Genomic DNA, 12,994 nt, shown 5'->3' with positions numbered 1-12,994 from the left:
CCTCTCTAAACTACTCCTTTTATATTTTTCAGAATAATTATTAAAAAAAACTGAAAAAATATTTTAAGGATTTTTTGGGAAGAGCCTTCTCAGACAAGCACATATAACTTGTCTTAATGATTTCCACAAAGGCATGAAATTCTAGAAGCATTTAGTAATGGAAGATAATTTTTCCTTGTTTGACTTATCTGGGTATTTTCTTTTCATTTTCTTTGGAAGTATACAGTCTTTTTGTTCAATTTTTCTGGAGTTTATTATTTTTAGTGATTCAGTATTATTGAAGGCAACTTAATTCCTTCTTTCGCTTGCATTTCTGGGATCCAGTGTAGTCCATCTTGGTAGAATGTTTGCTGTAACTCCACAAAAAGGGAGTGTTGTTTTCTTCTGGTACCAGTAGCTGGAGAAAGATGAAATTTTCTTCTCAGCTGGAAAGATCTTCTCGGATGGAATCCTACATTTAGATTCAAGATTGTGTCTTCAATTAGTAAGGAAGATGCTCCTAAACTCAAAGTTTAGTCATTGTTGCTTGTTTGCTGACATTCTCTATAGATTATGGAACCTCACAGGTCCATTGCGTTTTGACATTTTGACACTTTCAACATTGTCACTTTTCTGTTTGTTTTGACAGACTGATGTGATTTTTAAGCACTCAGCTGGGAAGGGGCACATATTTCAACATCCTACTTAAAAAGTCAAATGTTTTGCACAAAATACATGTGGGAGAATGTACTTATAACACTCCTTGGAATTTGAACCCCAACTGATCAGTCATGATCATGACTTCAAAGACCTCATATATTAACTGTCATTGGGTTTTGGTCTCTATCATTAGTATTATTTGTGTAGCTCTGCCAGAGATTTCTTACTTCCCTCCTTCATCTGGTTTTCTAGTAGGCAGTGTGCACAAGATTTAGTGTTGAAGTATAAGGACCTTTGAAACTTTGTATGTTTAGTCTGTATCAAAATTCTGAATACTGAACTACTGTATATAAAGAGATATACCTCGGTAGAAAAGGATTGAATAGGGTAGAAAAGGTTACATTTGAGGAAAGTGATTATATATGCATTTTGCATTCTGGATTATAAATTTCAAATGCAAGACTCCTCTTTTTGCAGGCCAGTTTAACATCCTAGATCCAAGCAGAGATAACATTTGGAATAAACCTTTTCATTCTATATGGACTAGTTTAGGTGCCTCCCTCTGGAGATTTTCTTCTTATTTTGAGGTATATGTAGATAGAGATAAAAAATCTTACATATTTGTAGGGTAAATCCTTACATAATAATGTAGAGCTGTTTGAAAATTTCTATAAATTACTCAGAGATGCTTCAGGATTAGGTATAAAACTACTAAGTTTACCTCACTCAAGTAATTTTTTTATATTAATCTTAGGGATGTTTCTTTTTTTCCCAGTGATATAGTGAGTTGTTTTGGATGTGTGGAAAGCCTTTGGTGTGTGATTTCTTGAATATTGCTCCAGTTCCACATAATGTTGTTTCCCAAATAATGTTTTGTCTCTACCTATTAAAGGCATTTCCAGTCTTAAACAGGTTAGCGTAATCTCCATGTAAAGTTTATGCTGTCAAAAACTGATTCTGATGCAAATACTGCAGATATGTGTATGAAATAAAGGTGAACATGCCAACAAAGGGACTGATTTGGGAAAGCTCTTGAGTTTCAATTTTGCTAGCACTCGTCTCTTCTCATTATGCAGTTGAGCTACTGTGTATGACAGTTAATGGTCAGTAGCAAAAACGAAGGAGAATGGCAGCGGCACCATGGGGAAGGAAGATGGTGAAAAGCCAAAGTGATCATCAACCCTTTTTTAAGTGGCTGTTTTATTGTCTGCTTGCTGTCAGAATAGCACAAGAGTGATAAAAGAAGGGAAAACTGTGAAATAAGGGTTAAAATTTAAATAGGAAAGGAGAGGAAAGCATACACTGTAGGAGAGGGTATAATATTTTGATGTATCTAAATTATGTGGTTTCTATGAAATCAAATCCAGCATTTCTCTTCCTTTTGTGTATTGATGAAAAATGTATTCATTATCTGTGGATAAAGTGAAGTGGATGAAGACTGTACTAAGGTGATACTAAGAACAGACTGTCTTATTTTTAATAATTTTAATAGTCAAACCGGTTTCATAATAGTGTTATGTGTGGCAGGCCTTTCTACTTTACAGTGTTTTTCTTAGGCCTGACATAAATAGTAACATTGTAGTCTAAATATAAACAGCAAAGGAAATTTAAAACTTAAAAAAACTTGTACATAATGAAACAATCTTCAGTCAGCTTGTGTTTCTAAACATTTAAAAATTATTATTACTGTATTGTGATTATAGCTGAATTGTAAGATCATAAATCATCATGTCCTGCTTTACAAATAGCATTTCTGAGAGTTTCATTGCTGTTTTGCTGAGATTTTAATTATTTATTTGGATAAATTTTTTTTTTCAGTGCACACCAAAGTGTGGCCCAGGATTCAAACACCGAATTGTCCTGTGCAAAAGCAGTGATCTTCTAAAAACCTTTCCAGCTGCGCAATGCCAAGATGAGAACAAGCCGCCAGTGCGCATCCGCTGTAGCTTAGGCCGATGTCCTCCTCCTCGCTGGGTTGCTGGAGACTGGGGACAGGTGAGATACTTCATGCACATCTTCCTTGCTGTGGGAAGTCTCCCACATTAGCACCTCATAGCCTGAGGTGTCCTTGGAGGTATATAAGAGACGGTTCCTATGGCTGAGGGAAGCAAAAAGATTCTCCCCTTTTGTGTCAGATTGAAATGTGATTCTTCATGGTGCTTGTCTGAAAGCAATCTGGTTTCTACTGGATGAGTTTCTGCAAGCACTTTAAAGAAAAAAAATCCATGCTTTTTGGAGTATTTTGGAGATAAAACAGTGTTGCAGGGTGTACTATTCTTAAAACATGCTCAACTTCTTTGAGAAACGTGGTGGAAATATAAAGCCAATTCCTATTGTAGTAGCAGATCTGTGTATATATCTGTCTCTCAACAAAACCACACTTTGAGATCAATATGATTTTTTACATAAGATATTGAGTTGCCAGATAGGGAGCTAAGTTACCCCAGGACAGGCCGAATAATGCCACCTTTATGCAGTGCTTCAAAATGTGATTTACTAACTTTCCTTCAAAATATGATTTACTAAGTTTCCTTCTTCATTGATCACAAACAAGATGTTTTTGCATCTCGTTTGTGATCAATGGCCTGCTTTTAGAATATTAAATGAATGAATAATTTTCTGTTTGCTGAGCAATTTTCCTCTAATGAAAATGAAACATTTTAGTTTAATTACCCAGTGGAAAATTATTTGCAATATTACAGTCTAGTTGGCGTTTTCTTCGTGGTGATTCTTCCTACCCACTTTTATATTTAACTAATATTGTACTAAAATTTTAACTATTTATTTGCAGAAATCAAAAATATTTTGAAACAGCAAAGTCTATTTGTTTGAAAGACGTTTACTTTTCCCTTAAAAAATGTCCTGTAGAAGATTTGGATTCTTGTTTTCCTTGTTTTTTCTTTCTTTATTCTAAAGTCTTAGTATGACACATGAAATTGAGTAAATTATATTCTAATATCTCAGATCTGAACTTTTCAGGGAGTCAATATTGCATTGCATTTTCTCTTCTTTGAAAGATGAGTACTCACATGTATTGTAAAAAATTCTGGAATATAAAACATTCATGAATTAACATAATAATATATTGTAAGATCATAAATCATGTGATAATTCTTTTCTCTATTAATCAAACATCTTAAGATGTCTGTCTTCTTTAAAATTTGTGGATGTAGTGTGTTTCTGATTGCTTTCTGGCTCTTTATTTTATATTTAAAATTTGGATGCGGGGTGTTAAATTTTTTTTCTTCTTCTTTAGTGTTCTGCACAGTGTGGTCTTGGGCAACAGATGAGAACAGTACAGTGCCTGTCATATACTGGACAAGCATCCAGTGAGTGTCCAGAAACTCTCAGACCTCCATCAATGCAGCAGTGTGAAAGTAAATGTGACAGTACTCCCATTTCCAACACAGAGGGTAAGTCTGCCATCTTAATATCATTTATTCTGAAAAGAATAAAGTGGCATAGTCAGCATTGCTGCATTGGTAAAAGTCTAGATGACATCATCTCTCAGGCTGTGAATAACTTTTTAAAGATTATTTTCTGTTTAGTCATTGTAGCTCAGTGGTAAAGTCAATGAAAACCTAAATACACATTGTTTGTTTGAAAAAAAAATACATAGCCTAAGTAATGGAAAAATACTATTGTTTGTGTCATTGATTTTCTAATCTCTTTATTGGTTCAGTGGAAATGTTCATAATACAGGGGGAGCATAATGCACTTTTCATCCACTGACCTTCTGTCTGCCTAATCAGTGTTAAACACAACAATGTAGTGGCAAAAAATAGTAAATTCCCTGTTCATTTGAAGACTGGGACCATAGATTTTGTGCTACATGGTTCTTGGAAGAACAAGTCTGTTCTTACACTTTGACATCCTTTCAGCTTCTTCTAACTAACTTGTATTTTTTTTTTTAATTATAATGCCTGCTCAAAATAATTATAGTATTTTTTGCATTATACAGTCCAATTTAATCAGACTATTAACTAACTTCATCAGAATGTGGTTTTGGTAGTGGATATATGAGATAATATTGTGAAAATAAGCTTATTCATATTTATTAAATACTTCAGATCTGAACATGTAAATGGTCTAGGCCAAGCTAGGTTAGAAAATGCGGACTTCAAAGTAGACTTGGAGTTCTAGGCAGTAAAAAATATGTTTCCTCATAGATTATAAAATTGGGAATAGTTGCTCATGAGATAAGTACAATTCATTTTGTCTGGAAGGGGAGAAGGAATAGAAAATTCTCCAAACTATCAAGAGATTACTCAGCAAAAGCAGTCATTCTAAAACAGTTATTCCCAAATTTTTTATATTCCCTAAATTTTGAGTATATGACCACAAGGTTGCTAGCACTGCTGCTTTTAACACAACTCATGTCTGTGCAGTATATAACTGAGTATTTTTTACACAAAATCTCCTACTACATTGGGGTTTAATGTCCTATTTATGTGGAACAAACTCTCTGATTTAAATTTTTTTAATGGCAAGTTTGTCCTGTAGTCTACTCAGATTTGGTGGTCGTTCAGTATCTACTTTATCCATCAATGTCCAAGCCATAGATTCAAAATTGTTATAAGAGTCTGGCAAATAGAGATGGCAAAGTCTGTGATAAAATGGGAGCATACTAAAATTGTCCCAGAAATACACTTATGCTTCAATGTATGAACACTGAAATTCACTATTTTTGGTAAAGTTTGCATTATTTCTGTTTAGTGCTCTCATGAAATCTTTAAGTGATAACTATCAATCTAGGAAAATTTCTGCCTTTTAAATCTCACAGGCTACATGTTATTTTATTTCCAAACACAGATGTTGATTTCAGTCTAAAGTAAGGAAGGTAATAAATTACTTATCAGTGGACACGATTAAGTTCCAGTCTCCTCTTAATTTCTAGATGACAAGGTCATACTGTTATTTTTAGTAATTACACTAGTAATTCGTCAATATTATCAGAAAATATGCTAATCTCTTGTAGAAGAATGCAGTTGGGGTTTTCTGTGTGTGATCTCTGTACACTGGGTGGCCTGAACTTTCCTACAGTAGAACTGTGCAGACTAGCTATGTACAGTGAGTCTGTTGGTAATTATGTTTTTAGGGACCCACACCTTCACTGGAAAATTTTTAGGATCCACAAATAGAAAATATTGAAAAACACTTATACTGTATTCCAGATGGCTGTAAGCTCTTTGGCCTGCACTCTGAGAGAGCCAGGTGCAAGCCAACTCCTTACTGACAGCTATCCAGGCTCATTAGCACACTTAGGGAGAACCAAAGGGAAAAAGATACAGTACAGTATCTTCTGAAGGATACAGTTCCCAACACATTGCCACTTAGCATCCCTTTTTTGTTTAGGTCCCACGCTTTAGGTGTTTATCTCAAAATTCATTTAACAGTTTAGAATGCTTTGATCATTTCAGAAGAATTTTGTTGCAAACTGTGAAAGACTAACGTTGCCCTATTCCAAAATTGGGCAAAAATTCTATCTTCAAGGTATTTTTTCAATACTTGTACAAGTATTATTCTAATTTATACATTTTACAGCTGCTCTTAAATAGTGAATAGGAGAAGCACAAACAGAATTTGCAGAATAATGTGCAGGTTTGACACATTTTCTGCTTTCAAAAAGCCCTGACATCTTTTAGTTCAGTAAAGTGTCAGCCTTTAAACAGTGAGGCTTATCTTTTTCACCATCCTGGAGATGATGAAAATATTTCAAGAGCTAACTAATCCTAAAAAGCACAACTATTTTTGGAAAAGTAGGATTTTCTGTGAGAAATTTTGGAGCTACGATATTTTGTCGTGAATATATTTGTGAGTGGGGCATGCTGTGCCTCTGTGCTTACTTCTGTCACTCTGCAGGTACAGTGGGATGTGATCTGACTATCAGTATTTGGGTTTCAAGGAAGGAATCAGGTCTCAGAGAAAGGGTTTGTCCATTTTGGAGTGCATGTGTGCGGCAGAGCATACCTGCCCACACACAGGGAGTTTGTTCCTGTGCCACCTCGTAGCACTGCCTCGTGCTTTGGGCTCCATGGTGGGGCAAAAGCAACTTCAGCAGCAGCACGCTGGTGTGCAGCAGGGTCAGCTTATCTGGGGGGCTCTCTTCTTGTTTCAAACCCTAGCAAATCTGACTCCCTTTGTTTGCTAAACACCTGTGCTTGCAGATTATTCTGCCTGTTCAACAATTTCTTAGCAATTTAATTTTGCTACCCGAAGGTAAAATCATACAGGGTTTTGAGGAAGCTGGAGCTGTTCCGCAGTATAATGGTCATGTTGGTGAAGCTTGGAAAATTTTTCTTTGGGAAAGTACATGTTGTTCGCTTAAAATAAGAGTCAAAATTTTGGGGATACAGAATTACTAGAAGAAAGTTACATTGAATCTTGTAATATTTTACATGTGCTTTACCTCTGGGGTTTTCAGACTTTTCATTGGTGATTTATAATATTGTAGATGTGGTTTTGATGGGCTGCCACTCATGAGGGTAATGTTGCATTTTCTGCTGGACGTGAACTACTATCATCTACCACACCACTTGAAACCTATTCAGAATTTTTCTATTCTCTTAAATACATGTATGTCTGCTGAATCTATGCTGCTAAAGCCCATGTAAAAATTTACCTGAAAACTTGTTTTGTCTATTTTTATGTAATTTCATTTTTTCTTGTTTTTTATATGATACATCTTTTCAATTTCTTTAGCTGGAGGCACAGTGACATTTTGTGATTTTTTTAATGTAAAATGATAGTTAATATCATACTATCGCCTTATCTAGTCACAAAGTTCAGCAAGGCAGAGCTTCTGCATGTAGCATACTGAAACTCATTAAAACTTGTTACTAGAAACAAAAAGAACTCTGGTAAACCTTCTCCATTCAACCACAATCCTATGAAGAATAGGCTACTTCATCAGCCACCATTATCTATTTCAAAGCTGATTTCTAAACCAGAAGTTTTGGGAAACTTCAGGAATATCCTCTCACTGCTGTCCAAATGGCATCAGCTGAACAGGGTCCAGTTTTACTCAAGAGGAAGAATAACAAAAAAGGAACATGAAAAAGAATAATTTGAAATCCTGCTTTTAGGAAAAAATGAGTTAGTGGCTTTACTTGTATTTAACCAAACACAGTGTTTGAGGGTTATTTTTGTGATTGAGTGAATTTTTTATGTCTTGTGCACATGAAGTGAACCTTAGACTTTCACCTCATTTATAATTCACCATCTGTCTCTCTTATATTCCCAGTCTTCATGAACATGAGTACCTGAAATGTTTCTGGAAGAGTCTTAACCTCTTTTGTGAAGAGTTTTTGAAAGTCAGTCAAATAAAGTGACCATGAGTGGTTGCTGGTAGAGAAATATATCTGTTTCAACCAGCTACTCACAATGGCTTTTTTCCTGTCACTCAATTATGTTTCCATTAAGAATTAAAAAATTAGAAAAGCAGTATGTCAAACATCATTTAGATGGAGTGAAAGAATTGCAATGAAAGCACTATGTCTGTGTTAATGAAATGAAAATTTAAATAATTTCCTAACCACTTCTTGCTTAGCTAAAAGCATGCATATTATCAGAAATACTGGTCAGTACAGACCTGGAAATTCAGCCTCATTAATGTTTTCCTAGGTTCAAATACTAAAAATTCTCATCTGCACTCAATTTGCTACTACAGTATGCTTGCAAGTGTTAATCCACTATCTGCAACAACCTGTTCCACAGCAAGAATCATGTTCTAGGAGATTATATGGAGACTGAAGAGCTGTAGAACCTGAGTGTGTCACTGAATTCACAGATGTAACTCTTTCTCAAGCTGTATCAGGATAAGAACTGAGCACGGATCAAACTATTCCATTCCCCATTCCCACCTTCTTTCTACAAGTGCAAAAAATGAGCCAGAAGAGAACTACAGCATATTCCAGCTCCTGTAATGTACTCACAAAGTCACTTTATGTGCAACCTGTGTGGGATGCAAAAGAATTTAACCCTCCTCCATGGGATTGAGCTCTGTTCTCCCTTGCTGGGAAAGCTGCATGCTGGCACAACAGGGCAGCTGAGGCAGTAAGCCTCGGCATATAGGAAAACACAACTTTGAGAAAGTGCTTTTATGTGTACTACAGGCATAAAAGTGGCTTTCCTTCTAGCATAAAATCAATTGTGGATGTGTGGAACCATGCCTAAAGTACAATCCACCATTCAGTTTGGTCACTGAACTCACCCTGTTGGTACCATTATTCGTAACACTTGTGTAATATTCTCCATCCCTGTTAGCCGGAACGCTCATTCTGTTTTAAGGATTCTTACAAATGCACAGGCATGGTATCAAATAGGGTGAATCATCATAATGATAACCTCTTATGGGTGAATAAAATAACTGCTGAGAAGGAAGTTAAAAATAATGTAAAAAAAAGGACTCACATGTTCTAACTGTGTAAAGTAACCACTTATCCCAATAAATGATAGCTCTTCCAAGGCAAAGACTATGCACTTCTAAATGTCTGAAAGCCTTGCGAATATTTTTATGGCTTTTAAAATTTGCAATATTGTATGCACTAGACTGTACTAGAAAGAGTAGTTACAAAGTAAGCAAGATAGATGGATAGATGAGAAGCGTGTTAAACATCAGATTTTCTTTGTACTTTAATTTATATATATCTGACTTTTTTCTCTTTAATGTTCTTAATTATTAGAGTGCAAAGATGTGAACAAAGTGGCCTATTGCCCGCTGGTGCTGAAGTTCAAGTTCTGCAGTCGAGCATACTTCAGACAGATGTGCTGCAAGACCTGCCAAGGACACTGACCCACAGGAAGCAGAAGAATGTGCCTTGTTATTATCTTTGTGGAAGAGTGTCCATCGAAGAGAGCCACACAGTGGAATAAGATTGACGTCCTTGCAAATGCATTACCCTGTGGAAAACATAACCACTGGTCAGCCCCAGCTGACAGGATTTCAATATTATTTTAACTTCTGTGAAGTGGGATTTATTAATCCAAAGTGCTGGACACAGTATGAGGGGATCCCAAATTTGAAAAATTCACACAACACATATAGAATAGCTTACTGTGGAACATTTGTGTTCTTTTGACTAAATCCAATAGTCTGTTTACATCCATGGACCATTAAAATAACTTTTATTATGGACTTAGCAATGACACTGAATCAATTTCTATTTAAAACTGTTTAAAATGTAGTTCTTATGAGTTGGTTTACTATGGAAGTAAAGAAGAATCAAAAAAAAGTTAAGTCATAGCTTAAAAATCTTAACTATTTTATCTCTTGACACAGCACCACAATTTAAATTATAAAATGAGCTTGGAAATGTTATTTAAGGAGCAGAAATTTTTTAGAAAAAAAAGTATTTTTCCTTCATTCCACCTATTTCCCTTTGGAGTAATCCATATTTCCTGAACACTGCTGTGAGCCATATATAAAGCTATACTAAATAGAACAACCATGAGGGACTTAGTTTTAAGAGGTGCAACAGTTATTGCAGTGGTGCATGAAATACAAGTGTGCTATGAAACAAAATGAAATCTTCACTGCAGGTTTATAGCCATCTTACCATTGCACAAGTGAAACAGATCTCCGCTGAAAGGAACATATTTCAGGATCATGGGGGAGGCAGACCCCTGTAGTGGTGAAGACTGGGTTGCCAGTTCCTTCACTACTACCATAACGTTGTTTAGGACTTACACTTTGACTCCAGCTCACTTTTGTTTACAACACCAGCCACAAAGAAGGCTTCTAGACCTGGTTTACATGTTAGTTTTGATTCTCCAAAACTAAGGAATTTGAATGCAAAAGATAAGCCTACTGTGTAATAGCAACAATCCTTTGCAATGCTGAAAGTTAAAATGGGTTCCAGATGTTCCCTCCTTTGATACCATAGCAGAGGTGCTGTTCATGAGAAGGAATATGTGAGTGTTGTATTCAGGAGACTGCATCTGAGTGGCAAGGATTGCAACCAAAGAATAAGTGACTCATGGAGGTGTCTAGGTTCTGTTCAAAAGAGAAATCAAAAGTGTGCTTGAGCCAAGAGGCCTGTGGGACAATCAGGAGTAAGGCACACTGGAAAAGGGATGGCTGTAGTGAATTCTGGCCACCTTCACCTAAATGGCCACGTACCTGTGTGAAGCTGGACCATATTTAAGCAAGGGACAGCTTTCAGCATGAGACTGGAACAAACTCATGCCAGTAAATTAGAAGCTAGATGCCTTAACTATTCACTGCCACGCTCCACTCATTCATATTACCCTATTTTTAATATTCACCAAATACTTTGTGTTTTTAAAAGTAAAACCAAACTTCTTAGGCAAGTCACAATCAGGAATATAACATTTAAAACTTAATTGTCATGCTCCTCTTCCCCTTCACTTTTCAGTAACAGTCTCAACAAGGAGATGAGGAAAGTAGGTATTTCTTTATAATAATATATTGTACTTGAACATTTGCATTTTGCAACAGGTCCTTCATGAATGTGATTGTGTGTCCAACTATGACTCCTTTGTTGTAAAGCAGTTAAAACTATGTGAACAATAATATGTGTTACAAATTCTAATTCAAATAGCACTTTTAAAAAAAAGGTAATCTTTTCAGTGAAAAATAATTTCAAAATATGAGATTGAAGTGTACCAATGTATTTTACCAATAACAAACCAAATATGTTGCACACTACTTACTAATGTGAATTAACATGGAACGATAGATACTGTTAAGAGGACTCATACAATGAAATTCCCCCAACATATTGACAATCTGTCAGGGGGTTTTGTGTAGCCCCATGTCTATACTCATGACCATCAAATTCTGTCATCTGCTACCTCTTGCCAGTATTTCCACTTCTGTACACTTGTGACCAGTGGAATTAATTTTCAGTTGGCTTGCATGTATTCACATACGCTTGTTATCTGTTGCTCTCATCACCATGTAAACAACTCCTGTTAAAACTGACACCAGTCGATAAAAACATCCCAAATTTTTGGGAGTTGCACATAGAGATTAAGGGCAGTACATAGTGCTTGTCTGTTAAGTGAATTGACTTCCTGTATCCTTTTGACAGAACACCTTGGTGCTAACATGCCCTGGTTAGATCAGAAGTATGATGAGAAGGTAAGGGGTTGTTAACAACATTCCCTAAGCATGAGGCCTTTTTATATCAAGGTCCAGTTTTCTCCAGGGCATGATTTTTTTTATCAGCTAATGTGTCATTTCAGCTAATGAGAAAAGGGTTTTCTCTGTATTGAAAAGAAACCCCTTTTTTTTTACCTCACTTAGGACATGCAGATTTTAAGGAATGTTTCCAAAGACACATTTTGCTCTCTTACTGGTGCTAGAACACCGGGGATTCTGATGTTTACTCTGCAATATAACAGCACTGAGGTTGGAATTTAAAGAACTGCCTGGAGCAATGTTGAATTGTATTGTTAAAGGGAACAAAACACAGAATGTATATGGATTTGCAAACTAAGCAACACTACAGACCACGACTGAAATATGAAACCTAATTCAAAGAAAAATAATTGGTTTCAACAGCACAGTTCATTGCTGCTGCTACACTGTAGCCATCTATATAATCTAAGCTAAATAGTGTTATATTCCTAAATAGTGACAAAAGGAGTCTTTGTGCAGGCTATAAATATAACAGACCTAGAATCAAATAGTAAAATACAAGATGCAGAAACCTGGTGCCAGTACTTCCACTGAGCAATACTATCAGCTGATAAAGATCAAAACAGAAATAAAAATCTAAGATTAATCCTTCAAGGTGTATACATCCAAAATAGTCCATTTTGTTAGGAACTTTATAAAGGAGTGAATGTCACATAGATATCCTTAATAATACAGACTGAAATTACCTTTGTATTATTGTGATTAGTTGCTTATTATTTTATACTCAGTATTAATGTGGTACACTGTTACTTTATTATTATTTTTGCTTTTGTAAATTATATTCTAATTTATTGTCATGTTTCTTAACACTTGTTCTACATGCATTCTCCTGCTTGTAATAAAAACAAAAATATTGTAACACTTGATGCAGTGAAATTCCACACCAGGCACAGATTTGTTTTTAACATAGATAATTTAGTAAAATAAAAGTGCAGCTTTTAAGATTGATACCCATGGTACAGTTGTCTCTTCCCTGACTTACAGTTACTAGAATTCTATATGCTTAATGTTTGCTTCATCCGATGCATCAAAATATATATAAGGTGTCTTCTTTGAAGTAACATCTGTGTAATGCTAGAATCCTGTCCTGGGCAGCAGCAATATTTGTCATATATTAGCAAATAAGGAAAGAACAAAAAGGAAAAATCAAGAATATGGTCATGTACATTATTAAGTAATATTTTAGTCTAA

The 12,994-nt window shown here is 35.5% G+C and overlaps 1 protein-coding gene across 1 annotated transcript in view; it reads left to right on the top strand.

Annotated features, from left to right (window-relative positions):
* ADAMTS6 (ADAM metallopeptidase with thrombospondin type 1 motif 6) overlaps nt 1–12,727 on the top strand; it is a gene marked incomplete at its 5' end in the record, with an annotated part of 134,084 nt that extends 121,357 nt beyond the window's left edge. Inside the window, 3 exons of the mRNA XM_064736453.1 lie at nt 2,458–2,634; nt 3,896–4,052; nt 9,324–12,727. Of these exons, the coding sequence (XP_064592523.1) occupies nt 2,458–2,634; nt 3,896–4,052; nt 9,324–9,433 (444 nt within the window). The remainder of the gene's footprint in view (nt 1–2,457; nt 2,635–3,895; nt 4,053–9,323) is intronic.
* Nucleotides 12,728–12,994: the final 267 nt, after the last annotated feature.

The sequence above is a fragment of the Zonotrichia leucophrys genome, chromosome Z, assembly GCF_028769735.1.
Source record: "Zonotrichia leucophrys gambelii isolate GWCS_2022_RI chromosome Z, RI_Zleu_2.0, whole genome shotgun sequence".
NCBI lineage: Eukaryota > Metazoa > Chordata > Aves > Passeriformes > Passerellidae > Zonotrichia > Zonotrichia leucophrys.
This window is presented reverse-complemented; position numbering and strand designations above follow the sequence as displayed.